General features: G+C 38.1%; 1 protein-coding gene across 1 annotated transcript in view; it reads left to right on the plus strand.

Annotated features, from left to right (window-relative positions):
* TRIM42 (tripartite motif containing 42) overlaps positions 1–11566 on the plus strand; it is a 47364-nt gene extending 35798 nt beyond the window's left edge. Inside the window, exon 5 of the mRNA XM_020986140.2 lies at positions 11296–11566. Within this exon, the coding sequence (XP_020841799.1) occupies positions 11296–11382 (87 nt within the window). The 3' untranslated portion in view covers positions 11383–11566. The remainder of the gene's footprint in view (positions 1–11295) is intronic.
* Positions 11567–13464: the final 1898 nt, after the last annotated feature.

Consider the following 13464-nt stretch of genomic DNA (forward strand, 5'->3'; position numbering starts at 1 on the left):
CTCGTGGGCTCGTTTGAGGTTTTCCTGGCAAAGATACTGGAGTAAGCTGTCATTCCCTTCTCCAACTCAACAGGGTTAATTGACTTGCCCAGAGTCACACAGCTAGTAATTGTCTTAGGTCACATTTGAACTCAGGAAGATGAGTCTTTCAGACTCCAAGCCCAGCGTTTTATCTACTGTGCCACTCAGCTGCCCTTAATAGTAATAATGGCTAGCACTTACATAGCACTTGAAGGCTTGCAAAGTACTTTGCAAACACACATATCTCATTTTATCCTCACAACAATCCTGGGAAGTAGGTGCTATGATGACTTTGTGCAGCTCTGCCTCACTTAAATCCTACACAAGTGATGACATTTCTCTCGTGTTATCATTGGTCCTCTTCAAGAATGAAGGATGAACAACAACTAATGAGAAAACTGAGGCACACAGGAGTTGCTCAGGTAAAACTTGCTCAGAGTTTTACCTTTTTTTCCCTTTCTTTTTAAAAATCTTTGTTATAAGAGGTAGCTTACTGGGTAAGGAATGAAAGATGGAAATAGTTGAAAATGTCACATAAAAACAAAAGATAGCAATAAAAATATTTTAAAAGAAAAAAAGAGAAATCACCACCAATAATCTTATATCACATAAAATTTACTAGTAAAGAGAAAATATTTGCCCTTCTCCAGTCCTGTATCCCCTCTCACTCTTCATGGTCTTTCAAAGATCAGTGCAGGTAGCTCAGCCATAAAATCATTACATTCATTCAGTACCTTGGGATGTAATTCAGCTGGGCCTGATGACATGAAAACAGTGTATTGTGCTCCCTTACCACCTCCTCACAGCTTACATTCCAACTCCTTGTTAACCATTTTTGTTCCACCATTCCCAATCCAGAAATCATTCTCCCTGGCAGAGAAAGCTGAAGCAAATGAAGGATTGAGTAGTTCTGCCCTCTATTGTCTAAGATCACCATCTTATCCTCCACAACCAGTATTCCTTTACCTTCTTTGAACTTACTGTAGTCTCTAAAATTAGTAAATTTTAAAACCCTCTTTTGTTGTCCTTCCTATTTGTCACTAGCCTCAACTCATTCTGCTTTTAAATGCTTCTGACACTATTCTTCTAGAGCTCTATAAAAACGCTATCCTTTTCTATTTGGCCTCTGCTATCTATCCTTGCTTCCATTTTCCATGTATGTATTTAAAAAAATCTCAGTTGGTCAAGATCTCTTATTTCACCACATTTATTACCCCTACTTTATGCATTACACATGCACATCAGAGACTTTAGGTGTGTTTTTTTAATTCTGATTACCTTCCTAAATATTGTCTTAGTTAATTACTTGTCCTTTCTACTCATATTCACCGTTTTATTCATTATATTCATGTGATTTTGTATGATATCTGGCTTGGCAGGTATTTTTAGGCAGTTTTCACATCCCCCTTCCATATTTATTTTAATACCCCCTTGATTTGATTCACAAGATGCTTAACAAATGTGTTTTATTATCTCTTGTCAGGTATATTCTATCTCTTCTGAAGAGCCCTTCATTCCTAGCTTTCCTCCAGACACCCAAATCCCATCCCCAATCACCTTTTCATCCCATTGTTTGCTTCCTAGATCTACCTTTCTCTTCTTAGTCTCTTATTTTCAATCAATAATAGGGTTACAAATGCCATCTGTTTTCCCCAGCATCTTCAGGTTTTTTCCCCAGAATATCAAAATATTTAATGTTGCTTTCTATGTTCTTTCTGCTGGTATCTTTTATCCCAGCATGAAGTACCATGAATAGGTAAGTGGTTATCAGGGTTGGCAATTCTTAAGAAGTCTCTGACTTGCCATGGAAATATGCCCCGGGAAGGCTGACAAAGCAGGACTTTGGAACAGGATGTCCAATAAGTTGGGCCAATAAAACCAAATTCTGACTAAACTTTAGTATTGAATTTTTAGATTACAATTGATAAAAGCTTTGTGCTCTATAAACTCATCCCATTATATGCTTTTGTCATTGTATCTTTTGTTACCTTTCACAGTTTTGAAAAACAGTAAGAGAAAAGGAATGTGTCCACACTTAGGCTTAAATCACAGCATCCCTAGAGACTAGGTATGAAAGGCTGGCTGTTCCCAGTTCCCAAGTAGAAGCTGGTAGATAGGGATTTGCAAGGGAGGTAGAAATTCAGGAAAGGGAAAAGGAGTCAGCTATGATTTCTGACCTCTTCCTACCTGGGATTTCCCCTCATAGAATATATGACACTTGACATTATATGTTAGAACTTGAAAGTTTGATGATAATTCAAATAAAAATCATCAAAAGATCTGTGTGTGCTTTTGCCCACATGAGGGATTCCCTAAACCAATCTTGTCAAAAACATTTGTGACCTAGATAAGTTCTATAGAGCAGCCTGGGGTACAGAGATATTTAGTGATTTGCCCAGTGTCACATGGCTAGTAATGTCCGAAGCCAGATTTAAAACCATTTTGGTTTAAATCTTGACTCTTGACTCTTGACTCAAAGTCGAGCACTCATTCTATCTGCTATGTTATACAGCCTCTAAATATAAAAATGGCCCATGTCGTTTTGTGTTGCTTAAGACAACTCTGTGGGGCAATTAATACCCTGCTTTACACTGAGGTAACTGAGACTTACCCAAATATATCTGTGATCTCAACATGGTGGATATTCTCTCCAGCAAAGAAGATTCCAACTCATCCATGCCTGCCCCCTTTGGTGACTCATCCTTGTCAATGAAAAATTCATCTTAGGGGTTTGGTGGGATGGAAATAGGGAGAAGCCACCCAATGTGTTGGGGCCTTCACCACTTTTTCCTGACATTGAATAGATATTAGTGGAGTAAACAAACTGTTCAAAAAGCTTCAGATGTCCCATATTACCTAAGATAAAATGCAAATTTGTCCCTGAAACCCCTTTAGAATCCCATTATAACCTCTCTTTCCAAGCTGACTACATAGTACTCATAGGATCATAGTCATGAGGACATAGATCAAGAACTAGATAAACAACTTTGAAAAAATCCACAACTCTGATCAGGGCAACGGCCAACCACAGTTCCAGGCGAGTGACAATGCTACCTATTTCTTGACAGAGAGTTAATAGACCTAAGATCCATAATAACACATGCATTTTTGGACATAGTTAGAGGAGTTGTTCAGAGTACAGCATATAAACCCCCCCCATACACATTATGAATAAGGGATCTGAGGACCAGGGAAATTAAGTGATTTCTCCAAGGTAACAGGGTCGTAAGTGTCAGAGCCAGGATTTGGGCCCAAGGCCTTAGACCCCAGAATCAGTGGTCTTCTGTACTTTACATTTTAGCCAAACTGGCCTCCTTGCTACATGACAGTCAATCTCCTGCCTCCATGTCTTTACACAAGCTGTTGCCCATGCCATAGATGATTAATAAATACTTACTGATTGATCCATTCATCTAATCCCTTACTATAACCATGGGACCAGCCTGTCTTCTTTCTCAATTTTATCTTTTTCTGACATCTCTTCTTCTAAAGTACCTTAGTTGTTGTGTGTTGTATTTTGTACCCACCACGTTCCTTTCCATTGTTCTCTGAGTGATATCCATTTTTAAATCTTCAGTCATTATAGTTTTCCATGCAGTGTTCCAGCTCAGACTGGCTTATGAGAGCCAATTGATAAATTTTCGGTGTGAACATATATACTTCAGAAATTGGCAAATGCTACAAATCGGGGCTTGATTTATTGTTTTGTTGATTGTCTAGCCCCAAGAAAGTAATGGAAAATGACCCAAAAATGATAAAAAATGCAGATAAGATTTTAAAATATGTCATGTTTACATTTTTTCAGATACCCAGTTGTTAAATATTTACCAGCATAGCAGTGTCCATGACTCTTAGTGATACAAAACAATAGAATATTAGTGTTAAGAAAAAGATAACCCTTTGTTTCTGGGAGAAGTTTGGGTCATTAAAGGAGTTTCACAGTGTTCTAAAGGAAATCTAACCCACTTTCTTTCTACTGTTTAATTCTGGGTCCAACTTGTTGTCCACTTATATTGATTGTCTGTTCAAGATATACATGTTGACAGATGAGCTCTGTAGGCTGTCCATCTCCTTGCATATCATTTTCTTTGCAATAGACATTCTTTATCTACTTGGTATTTACCATTTAAGTGAAACTCTTGATCAGTTAGGGATCTTTTCCAGGAGGCTCCATCCACACTGTTGCAGAACTTGATGCCACCAACCAAATGTCATCTGCAAACAAAAACATTTGAAGAACTTCACTATCCATGTTCCAATTGTATACCTCATCTTTTTTTTAATTTTTATTCTTTATTCTAGCTTTATGATAATATTAATCTTTATCTCTAACAAGTTTGTGGTCTGACTTACACAAACATCTAGTTCAGGGTGGGAAATCTGCCACCTCAAGGCCAAATGTGGCCTTCTAGGTCTTCGAATGTGGTCTTTTGACTGAGTCCAAGTTTTAAAGAATAAATCCTTTTATTAAGGAGACTTTTCTGTATAGTTTAGCTTCAGTCAAAGGACCACACTTGAGTACCTAAAGGGCCACATGTGGCCCCGAGGCCACAGGTTCCCCACTTCTGATCTAGTTTATGAATGACTCCCATATGAGTAAAAAGTTATTTCCTATTGATTTAAATAATATCAGGCTCATTTTTTATATTATTTGGTTATCACCATGCCTTCTGATTATTTCCAATAACACCTTCTAATTTATTTCCCGAAACAAGTTTTCTGACATATAGGCATAAAGCTTCTATCTAGTCCACAAGTCTTTGTCTTCTTTCATTACTTATTCCTGATATATCTCTTCCAATATATTTCTTGCCATCCTCACCTATTTCCAACTTTTGTGTTGATGTTACTGAGCATCAAAATATTTTGTTGTTGTTGAGTCATTTATCAGTGGTGTCTAACTCTTTGTGATCTCATTTAGGGTTTTCTTGGCAAAGATACTAGAGTGGCTTGCCATTTCCTTCTCTAGCTCATTTTTACAGATGAAGAAATTGAGGCAAATGGGGTTAAGTGACTTGTTCAGGGTCACATAGCTAGTAAGTGTCTGAGGCCATATTTGAACTCAGGGAAATAAGTCTTCCTGACTACAGGCTGGGTACTCTATCTCCTATGCCACCTACCTGCATCTAAGTATATATTGATTTTATTTGGAGGGTTCTATGGAATTCTACATAGAATTTCTCTATCTCTTCATCCTCTGCATAAGCTATAATTATTTTCATAGTCATCTTTTTGCAAATACTTATCAATACAATATAAGCAATGCAGTACAAGATCACCAACTGTTCTATGAAAAGATGTTTCTTGTCGCCTTTGGACACATAACAAAACTAACTCCTTCAGTCACCTACCAAAGAGAACCTGTGAGACATCTTTCCATGTAGTTACAAATTCTTTCTTTCTTCTGATTTCATTTGTTGTTAAGAACGTCAAGATTGGCATTATTCAGTTCCTTCATTTGTATATGCATTTGGTGGAAATGAACAAAAGTCTCACTCTTAGACTGCCAACAGCTAAGTTAAAGATCATAGATGATCTAAACCTTGTGGTTCTTACTACCCCCATTTCCACCACTCTGCCAACATTTCTGCGGAAGCAAAGGAGGACTACACAGGACTGCATGTCATTTTGTATTTAATCTTTCTTTCAAAGGTTGTCATGGCCAAAAAATTCATCACCAGGTGGCTACTAATGAAGAACCTTGTTACACTTAGCTAGGGTGAGCCTTAGAAAGCAAACTCAAGTCCCTTACTAGAACCATTTAAAGCCCTTTTGTATGGTGGAACCTACCAGAGCTTGCGCTCCATAAGTGTAGTCTTCAAGAACCCCAGATCAACCCCATGCCATGAAGAGTCACAGGAACAGATCTTTCAAGAGACTTTAAGAATTTAAAGAAATTATCTAAAACAAGATAGTAATAAGCAGAGACAGAAGTAAAACTCAGATCTTCTAAGTCAATGTCTGTTTTTTCGCTATTGTGCAACAACATAGAGGAAAATAATGAAGAAATGAGTTCTCATAAAAGACCAGAGGGTGCTTGTAAACAGCTTGTTCTCTTAAGTATTTACAACATATCATTAATCAATAAATAACATTTCTCCTGCAATTGCATTTACACAATAATTTGTACTCTCTGTGAAGGAAGGAAACTCAGTCCAGCCCACCCAGCCCTGTTTCCCATTATCACAAATTATCAATGAGTGGAGTCCAAATTAATGAGGTTTTCCTGTAGCTTCATTTTTATCTGACACAATGAAATGCAATATAGATTTTTCTTTCAGAACTAATTCCTCTTGCAGTCTTTGTGATTTTATTAGCATTCCAGGGAAAAGGGAATTTCCAGAGCATTTGTCATGATTTGCCTACATAAAGAATCCAATAGCAAATGAAGATAAGATGGAATGTTTGAATGACATTTACAAAGCTTCTTACAAATAACAACTTCAGTTCTTTCCCTTACAGTCAGGATATTTTACCTTGGCACCAATACTGTGCAGACATTTCTGAAAGCTTTTATGAAAAATGCTTCAATGAGAAGGCAGAATTGTTTCTTACCAAAAATTGCTATATTTCTATTACTTTTGGTTTATGCAAAAGAAATGAGAATGCACCTGTCTTTTAAAATACATTATTATTATTATTATCGTTATTGTTGTTGTTGTTGTTGTTGTTGTTGTTGTTGTTGTTAACAATCTCACACCTGGCGGTTGTTTTTAAGGAATTCTCTTTGGAACAAAAGTTCCCTTACTTTAGTCAGAGAAATAACTAGGAACCATTAAGACTTTTTCTGAAGGTTCCTAAATTTAGAGGACAGTCACACACAGCATTTTCATTCCTTTTGCAGTGAGCAACCAACTGAGCTTATGACCTATTTAGAAAGATTAACTAGTTCAGATACACCCTATGTGGATTCCTCCACAGCTTGTCCTACCTCCTACCATTGCTCCCACCACCTCTCCCACAGTGGCCTCCCCAGCAGTGGCTTCATTTTATCCTTCAATATCCCCATCCACATTGCCACCGAAAACAACCCTAACAACAATGTTGAATTGTCCTGTGTGGCAACTGGTTGATTATGGCTCTTCTAGGAGGAACATAGACAAGGATAACATACACTTCAACACTCAATCAAATGGACACAGTGAACCCTAGATCTGAAAGCATGAGGTTGAACAGATTTAACCAAGTAATAGCAAGAACTTAATGAAGAATCAATGCGCCTCCCATCATAAAGATGCTAAGGAGTCCAGCCCTAATTGTTCTTCCATCCAGGTTTCCATAGTGTTACTTTAGGCAGTAGATATGTTTCTTAAAAGTTATGGATTTGTAGATCAAATGCGTTTTAGGTGTAGGAGAGGATCTTGGTATTTAAAGGCAGTGGTTGGATACTTTTGTAAGGCTAAGATTCCTCTTGTAAGATGAATACTACTTCAGTACATGCACATGCATGTACACACACACACACATACACACATACACACACACACACACACATTTTATCATCTACTCTTGATTTATCTAGTTGCTAAGTTGAGCAATATGTTATGTGATAGAAAAGGCACTGACTAGGCATAGGAATATTTGAATTCTAGTCCTAGCCCAGTCACAGGTTAATTGTTAGTGGAAAGTCACTAATTCTCTCTTTGCCTCAGTTGCTTGATCTGTCACATGGGAATCATCTCTGCCCTGATGACCTTACAGAAAATAAGATAATAGATGTACCAACACTTTGAAAAGTAGAACATACTATACCCATGTAGGTATTATTATTCCTTTCTAGGCTTTCTTAAATATGGGAATTGTAATCTGTAATTAAGTTTTCTCAGGAAGAAACAAAGCCATGATTGTAATCTGATCCTCTAGACAAAACCAGAATGGCCCAATTGTTGCCACAACATTCAGACAACCCAACACTTTAAGACAAAATAAAATGTAAGCACTTGCTGGGTAAATCTTGTGGCCAAATTCAACTTCATCTTTTTCCTCCTTGGTCATGTGCAAATAACCTCAGAATAGAAGAGTTATATAGCTTTGCTACCTTCCTATTCCCCGAGCACAACTTCCTCAGCTACCCTGATTGTAGTAACATTCATTGGCCATTAAATGAAACTCACCCCATGATCATTCTCTGTTCTCTCAGACCAAACTCATTCTTATCATACTTCTAATCATATTGCTGTGGCATTCAAGTAAACCAACTTAGCAACATGCAACAAGATTCTATGTAAGGCTACATTCCATTTCTGAAAGAACTTCTGCACTCCCATTTGTCTACCATAGCCCTCTTTCAATCTTTTAATTGCAGCTTTTCCACTCTGGAAATTTGTGTGATATACTCTGCATATGAGTTAAATAAATAAGATGACAATATAAAACCTTATCATGCTCCTTTTCCAATCTTTTCCAATCAGTTGTTCCATGTTCACTTCTAACTGTTGCTTCTTGGCCTGCATGCAGGTTCCTCAAGAGAGAAGTAAGATGATCTGATACCCCTATCTCTTCAAAGACATTTTGTTGTGATCCACATGGTCAAAGGCTTTAGTGTAGTCAATGAAACAGAAGTAGATTTTTCTTTAACTCCTTTGCCTTCTCCAGCGAATGTTGGCAATTTGGTCTCTAGTTCCTCTGCCTCTTTGAAAACCAGCCTGCTCTTCTGATGATTCTTGGTTTATATATTGTTGAAGTCCAGCTTGCAGAATGTTAGGCATAATCTTACTGCATGTGAAATGAGCACAATTGTTCAGTAATTTGAATATTCCTTGTCATTGTCTTCCTTTAGGATTGGGAAACAAATTGATCTTTTCAAATCCAGTGGCCAGTTGAGTTTTCCAAATTTTCTGGCTTATTGAGTGCAGCACTTTAACAACATCATCTTTTAGGATTTTAAATAACTTAGCTGGCATTCCATCATCTCCACTAGCCTTATTGTTAGCACTGCTTCCTAAGGCCTACTTGACTTCGTTCTCCTGGATGTCTGATTCTAGATCAGATTTGTTATTAAGATGAATAAACTATTGGTATTATCTGTGGCCCACCCACCCCCCCCCAAAGGCCCTGGGTTAATGCAGAATGAGTCTCATCCTGGATATTTGACCAAAAGGGTCATTTTCTCATTTTTTGCCTGTTGTCCTTATCTAAATTTGCTGTAGGAAAATGTCCTAATCGTACTTAGGTTACAGCTTATGTCTTTTGTTGTTGTTGTTGTTCACCATGTCCAACTTCTTCATGACCCTATTTGGGGTTTCCTTGGTAAAAAATACTGCAATGTTTTGCCATTTCCTTCTCTAGTTCATTTTACAGGTAGGGAAACTGAAGCAAACAGGATTAATGACTTCCCCAGGGTCACACAGCTAGTAAGTGTCTCAAGTCAGATTTGAACTCAAGAAGATAAATCTTCCTGGCTCCAGGCCCAGCACTCTATCCACTGCGCCACCTAGCTGCCCTAGAGCTTATGTCTGTTTCCTCAAATTGAAGTGAAATTATTCCTGGAAGTAATCAAGGTAGCAAACGCAAATCAGGTATGGGATAGGTATTATTTTATCCCACGGAAAACTTATATGATGCCAAGGACTTACAGGAGCCCACAAACATAGAGAAATGCTTAAATTTGAAATTACCCATGAATCACTACCCAGGAAATCTCTGTTCTCTGGCTGTAAAGGCTGGTTTCTAGGATCATTTGGCCTAAGGAATTAAAAATTCCCCCCTCCAATAGGCACATACATGTCTATCTCTGCCATATGCTTCTACAGAAAGTCCTAGTTGCTACCATCTGTTGAGCTGGGAAAATTCATTCTCAGGATCTCTCATCTCAGGTCACATGAGAGAATGTATCAATTTTACTATATGTTTTTGCCATAGTTCATCAGTGCTCCTGAGTGGAACATAACGTGCATAGACAAAATTCCTCTTCCCCTAAATGCAAGTCTACTCTGCTATCTTATGTCAAGAGAAGGAGAGAAAGAGAAACAAAGAGAGGGGGAAGAAAGAAGAAGAGAGGGAAGGAGAGGGAAGGAGGCAAGAAAAGGAAGAGAGAGGCAGAGGGGAAGGAAGAGACAAAGAAAGGACAGAAGGAGAGAAGAGAAGCAAGGAGAGGAGAGGGTCTGTTAGCTCAGTTTTTAAAAGATCACTTTCTCTGATGAAATTCTATTCCCCTGAGTCTCAGTTAGGCAATCCTTAGAAGTTCACTGCTTCTTATTAACAAGGAATCTGAGAGTGTACCCACATTCCATAGGAAGATGCCTCTCAGATGTCTCCAAAGAGAGGTGCATACCCTATGATTTTATCAGGTTGACTGGGGAACTCATCAAATTGATCAAGGATTTACTGCCCTGATCAATATATTTTACATTAGGTCAGGTAAGATCATATCTCTGAGAGACAACATGGTGCAGTGGATAGAGAGTCAGCCTCAAAATCTGGAACACCTAGGCTCAAACCCCACTTTTGACATATATCCAATATATAACCCTGGGAAAGTTGTTTAAACTCTCTGTACTCTGTACCAGAGGTATCAAGCACTCAGACCACCTGCAACATTTCCAAGTGAGGCCAAAACCAGTATAGTTTAGTGGCCCCATCTCATTTCTATTTGAGTTTGACCTCACTGTTATCGACAACTCTTTGACTGAAAGTTTCAGAGAAGGTGTTCATATAGGTCCAGTCCCTGTCCCTATCCCTATATTTCCACCACTGCATCAACATTCATAAGTTGGCTAACTTGACTCTCAAAAGTGAAGTACAAGAATTAGGAAAATCAGATTTATTCACATTTAAATTCATATTTCTATTAAACTATACTAGAATTTAAGTTCAGGTATAGTTTAAGCATCACTAAAGCAGAATTTCTTTCCTTTTAAGAGAATCAAATAGTCTTAACAAAAGAAGAGCAAACTAATTAGTTTATAAATTTGATGACCATTTTTTCTTGCTGGGCTATTGGTTAAGATAAATACTCAGAATTACCTGGAAAGAAGTACCCTGAGGAACATGAAAAACACAATAAAATATTTACTTTCCATACACTTGGTTTACGTTTTTGAATAGCAAGTTATTGTTGAAATAGTGCTGGATTTAGATTCTGGAGACTTGAATTCACAGCCTGTCTGCTCCTAATCTGCAAAACTGGGGTGTGAGTGGGTGATAAGATCCCACTCACTATTTTCTCTAATTCTGTGACCTTCCTGGTTTCCCCTGGACACAACCCTTTCTCTGAAACCTCCACCACTTGGTTCTTCTTTCTTGTGTTATAGTTTTCTCTGTTTTTGATTGCAGGTAGTGACACCAGATGGTCGTGGGAAGTCCAGAGCAAAATGGGGGCTGCTGAAGAATATTCAGTCTGTCTTCCAAAAACACTTTTGAGCTCCCAACAGCAGAGTTTAAAAGATGCACATTATATGTATTCCTTACAGCATTCCTTATTGAAGTTGGAGTTCCTTGAAGGCTAACTCTAAGTTCTTCTAATACAAGTCTTGTAATTCACTAATAAAAAAAAAACATATACTGAGCTGTAACTTGTTAATTATCCTGAAAATAAGATAGAATCAAATCAATTAATAAATGTCTAAGCTCTGCAGGAGTTCATGCCATTATTTATTTGTATTCACACTGAAGATAGAGTTAGTAAGTAATGAAAAAAGAAGTGCTTTTCTGGTCTCAATTATGCCACCAACTAGCTGTTTGATACTTGAACAGGTCACTTAAACTCTTTGGCACATCTTTAAAGTTGAGGGGATACAGGGATGGGGGAAACTGGTAAGTGATCTCTGAGGTTTTTTCCAGATCTAAGTTTTGTTATTTTAAGATTCAAACCCAAGTGGAAATATACTGGAAGAAAATGACTTGGAGCCACATTTTCCAAACTGTGGCCCATGGAACCCTGGTAGTTCTCACAATGTAAACACAGATTGATAGGAAATTCTTAGTGCTACTGAAGATTTGACAAAGGGCAGCAAGCAGAAGCAGAAGGAGAGTTCATTCGGTCAACAAATATTTATTCAAAAACCAAGACAAACTCTTATTGTCTGTGGGATAGCCATTGTGCAAGCACCTGGTAGAAGACACAATTCTGAACTTGTCTCATTCCAAGCCAGGTACACAACCCATCTCCCTCACAGCAGAGTTCCCCCCTTGCCCTCTACCTACTGCAGCCCATCCCTTTCCCTATCTTATACCCTCACTCCTACAGAAAAACGGGAGGGGAGGACATGCACAATATGGTCCCAATATCTATCACATCCATAACACCCTCTTCCCTCACACTGTCACCATTACTCCAGAGAGTCTCTCCTCAAACTGCCATCATATCCCCTTAACTCTCTGTGACTGATATAAACAAACACAGTTCATGAATTTCCCTCATATCATGTGTCTGATATACATCACACACATTCACCCACTCTAACCCTAATGCCATGTTTGGCCTATACTGTGCAGCATCTCCCTTTACATGCTATGCCTGACACATATTCCACCACCCTTTCCTCTCACATCCTATCAGACATAGCTCCATAGATTCCCCTGGCACAACATCTATCTACTTCACAGACAGAGAATACACGTACTCTCCATAAATCTCCCTTACACCTCACACAAAATACCACCATTCCCCCTCACATCATGTCTGACACATATCTTCTGCCATTCCCCCATATACTCTTGGTCTGGCACATTTTTATTAATTAATCTCACATAACTTGTCTCTCACTCACATCATCCTACTTTCTTCTCACTGAAAGGCAACAAGGAGAAAACTAATTGTTTGTCATTATTCAGTTTCTGCAGATTAGTACAGAAAAGGGGAAGATGAAAAGGGAAAATGCTTACTTTCTATTATATAAGAATAAAAAATGGGAAACATATTCTAATAATTTCATCACCATAATTAATTTCTGTTTTGTTTGTTTGTTGTGCTCCAGAATTGTAGCCACTTTCTACATAAACAAAACGCATAGAATCAAGGACATCCCACTCTGGCACCACCCTTTTTCTCACCCACCTGATATCAGGAATATTGAAATATAAGCTCTTTGAGGGTAAGGCCTGTCTTTATTTTTCCTTTGTACCATACATCCAGGGCTTAGCATGGTACCTGGCACCTAATAAGAGTGTAAAAAAATGTTTCTTGATTGTCACATATGCCATTCTCCTCCTCCTTACACTCTGTCTAAAGACACACCACTGCTTTCTTTTACACTGTATTCCCCAATCCCTCTATTTTGCTCCAAATTTTCCTTCACCTCCCTCTTTATTTCAGGTGTATTCCATATCTTTAGACTCTTCAGATCAGTATTTGTGGGTTCCATTAATACATTTCAAGCCTCAGTATGTGCCATGGACAATGGAATTTGCAAAACACTGGCCTAGAGAAGGGCTTTTTCTAGAGACTTTGTATTTTCATCTCAATCCCAAAACTGAAATCTGGAAAACTCTCCCTCATCTTAG

The sequence above is a fragment of the Phascolarctos cinereus genome, unplaced genomic scaffold (assembly GCF_003287225.1).
Source record: "Phascolarctos cinereus isolate Bilbo 61053 unplaced genomic scaffold, phaCin_HiC Scaffold_726;HRSCAF=1367, whole genome shotgun sequence".
Taxonomy (NCBI): domain Eukaryota; kingdom Metazoa; phylum Chordata; class Mammalia; order Diprotodontia; family Phascolarctidae; genus Phascolarctos; species Phascolarctos cinereus.